This window comes from Nicotiana attenuata, chromosome 1 (genome assembly GCF_001879085.1).
Source record: "Nicotiana attenuata strain UT chromosome 1, NIATTr2, whole genome shotgun sequence".
Taxonomy (NCBI): Eukaryota; Viridiplantae; Streptophyta; class Magnoliopsida; order Solanales; family Solanaceae; genus Nicotiana; species Nicotiana attenuata.
This window is the reverse complement of record NC_031989.1, coordinates 33,136,327-33,144,470: the sequence shown is the minus strand read 5'-3', so window position 1 is coordinate 33,144,470 and position 8,144 is coordinate 33,136,327. Positions and strand designations below refer to the sequence as shown.

General features: G+C 40.4%; 1 protein-coding gene across 1 annotated transcript; it reads left to right on the top strand.

Annotated features, from left to right (window-relative positions):
• LOC109234732 lies at nt 343-790 on the top strand. The gene is made up of 2 exons (XM_019400796.1): nt 343-557; nt 673-790. The coding sequence occupies exons 1-2, from the start codon at nt 343-345 to the stop codon at nt 788-790; spliced, it is 333 nt and encodes a 110-aa protein (XP_019256341.1).

Here is an 8,144-nt window from a genome sequence, read left to right as displayed (position 1 = left end):
CCAGTTTGGAATTAAAAAATCTTGAGGGAAAATTAGACATGAGATGTTAACATGGTGGTTTGCTAATTATCAGAATCCAATTCATAAGCTTATACTACATGTTATTCCTCTTCTGATCAATTGGCATATTTGGAAGACTAGGTGCTGAAAAATCATAAACAAGAAAGAATTTACATTTCTAAGATAGCTCTCTTGATATGCCATGAAGCTACTATTATTATTCACAAACAGTTCAAAGAAGTCGATATAGACATCACTTGGAACCAAATGATTACTATTTGTGAAACAACAAAGCCAAAACTAAACATCACCATTGCTATCTAGAAACTTCCCCAGGCTGATATGATTAAACTCAATACTGATGGATGCTCCAAGGGAAATCCAGGAACCAGCGGTGGTGGGGGAGTTAGGGGACATCAAGGTGAGGTAATAACTGTTTTTACAGCACCTTTTGGTATCCAGAGTAATAATGCAGCAGAGTCTATGGCTTTATGTGCTGGTCTTGAATGGTGCATGGATCAAGGCATTAACAAGATATGTGTTGACTTAGATTCCTTGTTGGTGATTAACTGGGTTACAGAGAAAATGAAATGTCCTTGGAATTTAAGACACATCAAAGAGAAAATACAAACAATCATATCACAATTTGAGATTTTCCACACATTGCTATAGGGAGGCAAATAGAGTTGCTGATGCTCTAGCTAAAGAAGGATTAGAAAGGACCAATACTAAATGGATTTCTCTGCTGAAGAGCTTCCAAGTCAAGCTAGAGCCCAGTGGTACTTGTTAGATTAGTTAGTGTTTGATGGGAGTATTTGAGAAAAGGTTGTTTCGTCCCTCATTGAAAAACTAAAGAAAGGAAGAAATTGTTAAAAGCACTTCTTTGTCTCATATAGTTTGAATATTTTGAAAGATATTTTGGAGGGACCAAAATTTGACTTTATTATTAATAGTCAAGATTGGGCACTTGGTCCAATTGGGCCAATTAAGTAGCCCTGAATAATATTTTGTCACCTATTATTTTATTAATTAATTTAAAACATTTTTTAAATTAATTTCAGGAAAAATGTTTTTTAGCAGTTTCTTTTATAATTTCAAAATAGGTGACTATTGGTTTTAAAAGATGCATGTTTATGAAAAGATGAGTCTGTTAATTCCAACAGAATCCTAGGACTATTATAAATATCCATATCATCTCCAAAACAAAATACATCTTCAGATTTTCATCTCTTTATGTCACGACCCGGAATTCCCATCGTCGGGACCGTAATGACGCCTAACATTTCACTTGCTAGGCAAGCTAACATTAGAGATTATTAAGTCAATTCATAAACCTTTCAGTGATTAACAACAATTAAACCGTAACGAGTTTAAAAGGGGTACAGAAATCCATAACAAGCCTAATACTTATACACAACTACCCAGAATCTAGAGCCACGATTCAGGAACTTCTAAGATTTACTACAAGTAATTTGTCTGAAGGAAAATACAACTGTTTTCGATACAAATGAAACAGTAAAGAGAATGTATAGAAGGGGACGCCAGGGCCTACGGACGCCAACAGGACTACCTTGGGTCTCCGATCAGATGAAGCTAGCAGCTAAACTCCGGATCAGCCCGAACCGGTACCAAAATCTGCACAGGAAGTGCAGAGTGTAGTATCAGTACAACCGACCCCATGTACTAGTAAGTGTTGAGCCTAACCTCGGGGAATTAGTGACGAGGCTAAGACAAGACACCCACAAAACAAACCTGTGCAGTATAAAATATATATACCAATAACAGCAGTAAAGGAAACAAGACAAGGAATATTGGGAGGGGGACATACTGAGGGGATCACAAGATAAAGAATCAAAGCAGGGATAAGGACTTGATCTACCAATATGCCTTAAACAGATAGAAACAGGTAAACACGGTAAAGGAAACTACACGGCATCACCTTCGTGCTTTTACTCTCAACCTCACCATATGAAACAATAGAAACGACATGGCATCACCCTTCGTGCACTATCTCTCATAACATGGCATGGCATCACCCTTCATGCATTAACACTCACAATATGGTACGACATCACCCTTCGTGCATTATCACTCATAAAACATGGGAACGACATCACCCTTCGTGCATTAACACTCTCCCTCATTAAAACAATGAACAATGATAACAAGAAGATAGAAATGACAATAACAAGTCTCACTTCCACATTTGGTTCCACAATACCAACCTCAACTTTGAATCAATACTCAATCAATACCAAAATTCGTCAAATATACTATGAACGATCAACATAACGATAAACTAGTCTATGCATGGGTAATCTGATCACGAAAAACTACAATTTCATGAATAAGACTCACTCGCAAGCTATGACTCGACAACAACGCGTAGGTACTCGTCACCTCACCTATACGTTGTACTCAACATTCAAACACATAGCAAATAGGAAAATAAGACCTAATCCCTCAAGCCAAGGTTAACCACGACACTTACCTCGCTCCAACGGCCAAACTCAAAGCTCAACCACAGCTTTTCCCTTCACACAAGCCTCCGAACCAATCAAATCTAGCAAATTACCAACCAAACGATTCAATTTAAGCCTTAGGAACTACCCACAATTGCAAAGTATTATATTTAGGCCATTTTTGAAAAAGTCAACACCCGGCCCCACTTGGTCCAAACCCGAAATTCGGACCAAAACCCGATTACCCATTCACCCCCGAGCCCGGATATACAAATCCGACCTCAATTCGAGGTCTAAATACCCAAATTTTAAAATCCCTAGTTTCTACCCAAAAATCCCCAATTCCATCACGAAAACCTTAGATTTTAAGTTGAAAATCTTGTAAAATGAAGTGAAAGATCGAAAGAAACTAGTTTAGAATCACTCACCAAGGTTTTGGGAAAGAAATGGTCTTTGGATAATCGCCTCTTGTGTTTTAGGTTTTGAAAATTTGAAGAATGGGAGAAAAATCCCGTCTAAGTCACTTCTACACAGCTGCAGATGTTGTATTTGCGACCCGAGTTTCGCAAATGCGAAGCTTGCAAATGCGAAGGTTTGTTCACAAATGCGAACATCCCACTTCGTAATTGCGACAGAAATGACCGTATTTGCGATCATGCCCTCCCCAGACTCACTTCGCAAATGCGAAGCTTTCCTCGCAATTGCGAGAACTGCCTGGACCAGCCACTCTTCGCATTTGCGATGAGTAGCTCGCAAATGTGAAGCTGTCATGTTCGCAAATGCGAGATCAGAGGCCAACACCAGAACTAGAACATGAGCAACATCTCTAAGTCCAATTTTACTCGGTAGCCTATCCGAAACTCACCCGAGCCCTCGGGGTTCCAAACCAAACATGCACACAAGTCTTAAAACATCATACGAACTTGTTCACACAATCAAATCATCAAAATAACACCTAAAAATTTAGCACCAAATCAAACGAAATTCTCAAGAACACTTTAGTATTTCTATTTTCTCAACCGGACGTCCGAATCACGTCAAACCAACTCCGTTTCTCACCAAATTTCATAGACAATTCATAAATATGGTATTGGATCTATACCGGGTGTCTGGAACCAAAATACGGACCCGATATCCAAAAAGTCAAACCTTGGCCAAGCACTTCTACTATTTCATTTAGCCATAGATTTTCAAATTTCGACAAAGTACGATATCTCGGGCTAGGGACTTCCGATTTCTCTTTCGGGCATACTCCCAAGTCCTAAATCACGATACGGACCCGCCGAGACCATCAAAATACGAATCTGGGTCCGTTTACCAAAAAAGTTGACCGAAGTCAACCCAAATAAAGTTTTTAGGCAAAATTTCTTATTTTTAACAACTTTTAACATAGAAGCTTTTCGGAAATACGCCCGGGCTGCGCATGCAAGTCGAGGAGGGTAAAAATGAGATGTTCAAGGCTTAAAAGCACATAATTGAATTCTAAAACACAAGATGACCTTTCGGGTCATCACATTCTCCACCTCTAAAACAATCGTTCATCCTCGAACGAACATAGAAAAGTACCTGAGCTGGTGAAAAGGTGGGGATATCTACTCCGTATATTAGACTCGGACTCCCAGGTAGCTGCCTCAACGGGCTGACCTCTCAACTGCACTCGAACGGAAGGATAACTCTTCGATCTCAACTGACGAACCTGCCGGTCTTAAATAGCTACCGGCTCCTCCTCGTAGGTCAAATCCTTGTCCAGCTTGACAATGCTGAAGTCTAACATGTGGGTTGGATCGCCATGATGCTTCGAAGCAAGGACACATGGAACACTGGATGAACTGCTGACGAACTAGGTGGCAATACGAGCTTGTAGGCCACCTCCCCCACTCGCTCAAGAATCTCAAAAGGCCCGATATACCTAGGGCTCAACTTGCCCTTCTTTCCAAACCTCATTACACCCTTCATGGGTGACACACAGAGCAACACTCTCTCTCCGCCATGAATGCAACATCACAAACCTTACGGTCGGCATAACTCTTTTGCCTGGACTGAGCTGTGTGAAGACTATCCTGAATGATCTTAACCTTATCCAAGGCAACCTGTACCAAATCTGTACCCAATAACTGAGCCTCCCCTGGCTCGAACCATCCGACCGGCGATCGACACCGTCTACCATATAATGCCTCATAGGGAGCCATCTGGATGCTTGACTGATAACTGTTGTTATAGGCAAACTCCGCAAGTGGCAAGAACTGATCCCAAGAGCCTCTGAAGTCAATAACATAAGCGCGGAGCATATCCTCCAATATATGAATAGTGCGCTCGGATTGTCCGTCCGTCTGAGGGTGAAATGCTGTGCTCAGCTCAACCTGCATGCCCAAATCACACTGTACTGCCCTCCAAAAATGCAAGGTGAACTGGGTATCTCGATCAGAAATGATAGACACGGGCACACCGTGAAGACGAACGATCTCGCGGATGTAAATCTCTGCCAACCACTCTGAAGAATAGGTAACTTCCGCAGGAATGAAATGCGCTGGCTTGGTCAGCCTGTCCACAATGACCCAAACTGCATCGAACGTCTTCTGAGTCTGTGGGAGTCCAACAACGAAATACATAGTGATATGCTCCCATTTCCACTCAGGAATCTCCAAATTCTAAAGCAAACTATCGGGCCTCTAATTCTCACACTTTACATGTTGACAATTTAGACACCGAGACACATATGCAACTATATCTTTCTTCATTCTCCTCCACCAATAATGCTGCCGCAAGTCCTGATACATCTTGGTGGCGCCTGGATGAATAGAATATCGGGAACTGTGGGCCTCCTCAAGAATCAACTCACGAAGTCCATCCACATTAGGCACACAAACACGAACCTGCATCCTCAAAACTCCATCATCTCCAATAGTAACTGTCGCGCCCCCTTTTTCTTGCGGAGTCTGGGTTTCGACATTCTTTGGGACAACTCATTTCCTTTTGGGAATAAGGTACGGAATTTGAAGAGTCGCCACCTAACGGATTTAAGGTGCGTTAGGGCACCTAAAGCAAATAAATCATAAACCGGTTTGCATTACCAGAGATTGGGTAATGGCTCGAAATAACCTTGAGGGGAAGGTGTTAGGCACCCCTCGAGGTCCACAACGGTGGGTCCCGGCCAAACTTAATTTAAGTGAGTTAGTCATATAAGCAAACAAAGCAATTTAAACAAATAGAGATTATTCAAACGGGAATAAAGGGGGTCCTAGGTTTATTAGCCTATAGGATCACTTCTGTGCAATACTTGGTAATCGTCCCCAAGTTGGGGTGCTACACATAGCTTTAGTGCACAGGTCATCATATCCTTTACTACTCGATTATCCTCCCTTTATTATTGTTACCTAAACGTCCTAATAGTATCCAATACGTGCCTTATGCGTGCACTACCCGTCCCTTACCTGTGGCCCCGGAGGTGTTTAGGACCTCTATTTAAGGAAGTTCTAGACTAACTTATGTTGTTTAAAAAGGAGAAAACTAAGAGACAAACAAAAGTCAAATAGGACTATCACATAAAGATGCAATTAAGGGCTCATATTTACCTCCACAAATAGACAAACAATTGCACGCCTCAAACAAACAGTTTTAAACGATTTAAAGTCCTATAGCAGGATATCTAGATGAACACAAAGTATGCATCAGTTTCATTAAGGCGAGGCAGCAAATACCTAATCAGTTTGCCTACTGATTTTATTACTTACTGATCTGGGAAATTTACGAGCAGTCAAACAAACACAGTTTTTGGTAGTTTTAAGGTTTTAATTATCCTACAGGCTTGCCTAGGCGATAACCGACAGGATCCTATAGGCATGCTATCTAAGTGTAGAAGAACTGATCTTAAGACCTTATGGGCATGGTATCTAAATGTAGAAGTGATTCTGAAAATTCCTATTGACATGGTATCTAAATGCAGAAGTAGTTCCAAAATTTCCTATAGACATGATATCTAAGTGCAGAAGTGATTTAAAACTTTATAGGAGTTGTTTTGAAAATGCGGAACTGATTTAGAAACTTTGCAGGCATGTATTTAAATGTAGAAAATTAATTTGACAGCCTTATAGGCATGGTATCTAAATGCAGTAATGTGAATCTTGAAAGGATATTCATAACTATTTTGATCCTATAGGCATAATATCTAAAAGTGGATCAGAACATGTTGAACAAATTAAATCCTATAGGCATGTTATCTACCGCGCACAATAACATGATGTATTGAAACAAATACCTATAAGCATGTTATCTAATGCATGCAGTAACAGAAATAATTGAACAAATAAATAACCTATAGGTGGGATATCTAACATATAGTAGTGAAAACATTTGAAAGAAACAGGCACCTAAAGCAAGATTTCTACCCTGTTCTCAAGCAAACATTAAACTAGGCCCAGTTTCCCCAATTCAATATTGCCCATTGTTATTACAAATAATTATTACAGACCATAAGCGATGAATAAATTACAAAGTATGTAACTATAGGAAGCCTGCAGCGGGCCCAAATGCATCCGGATAACCCAGGCCTTCAAACCACAACAGCTCCAAAGCTCAGAGATATACAGTAACCATTGGCAAAGCACAAAGAACCCAAATTTCTAGTGTGTCAGAGTTCCCAAGGGTTTTAAGAACCCAGGCAGTGCTCACACTTAGAGAACAAATGCTCAGAATCAGTTGAAGAGGGATTAGGGACCAAACCCCAGTGTGTCAGAGTTCACAAGGGTCTCACATGGACCCCGAGCAGTGCTTACGCTGAGGAGGCCAAGGACAGAACTTACAGAAAACCTAAGAATGGGATTCAGGGTAGCATAAGCAACACATAAGAGGAGGTCATGGTTGAAGGGGGTAGATTTTCTAAGAGACCTACTTGATTTAGGGAGACAACATATCAGAGTTTAGAACATAGAGTAATAGATAGCAAAATCTAGACATAAGAATAGAGTTACATTGAAAGGTCTTAAACACAAATTGGCAAGTTGCAAAGTTCTTCATTCATGGAATTTAATGAGTTAAAACCTGAAAGGTGCACATAACATACACATATAGCCTAGTTACCTAAAGTTAAACAGCCATATGAGATTGAATGAGCTAAAGCATGCTGAAAGACAGGTTATCAGGGTACATGAGTGGCAGAATTAACAAGGTTGCATGCAAGAAACCAATTAGAGGGTATTAGGCTTAAACACTTAAGAGGATTCAAACAAACAATCTCAGAGCTAACAGTTTTAATTAGAGAACTAAAGCGGCTCAAAAAAACATGCAATTTGACAGAATCATGCTCGAGAAAACACACCGGATCATAGACATAAACCACAGATACGTAAGGGTAAACTGGCAGAGGTACAGCAACTCACCAGTTAAGCGAGAAAAGCGAGAATAACATCACAATAGTTGAGAACCCAGAATATTTGGCTTTGGCTTTCAGCCAGCCAAAAACCAGAGATAGAACGAAACAGCAAAGAAAGCACAGAATTAGAACATAAGTTTTTTTCCAGTGAGATGTAGTGATTCCGGTCTGGTCCTAAAGGGGAATGGGGAGGGGTTTATATAGCATGCAGTAGGGCACAATACACAAGGTAATGAACCAATCACACACAAATAAGGTATTAAAATCAATCAACAATCAGTTTAGGTCGACATGGATCAATTAACAGGCGTAAA

Excerpts from the sequence above, each read along its gene's own strand:
- LOC109234732 (XM_019400796.1), top strand. The coding sequence starts at position 343 with ATGATTAAACTCAATACTGATGGATGCTCCAAGGGAAATCCAGGAACC. Across the intron at positions 558-672 it reads TGTGTTGACTTAGATTCCTT|GGAGGCAAATAGAGTTGCTG; the intron begins GTTGGTGATTAA and ends ACATTGCTATAG.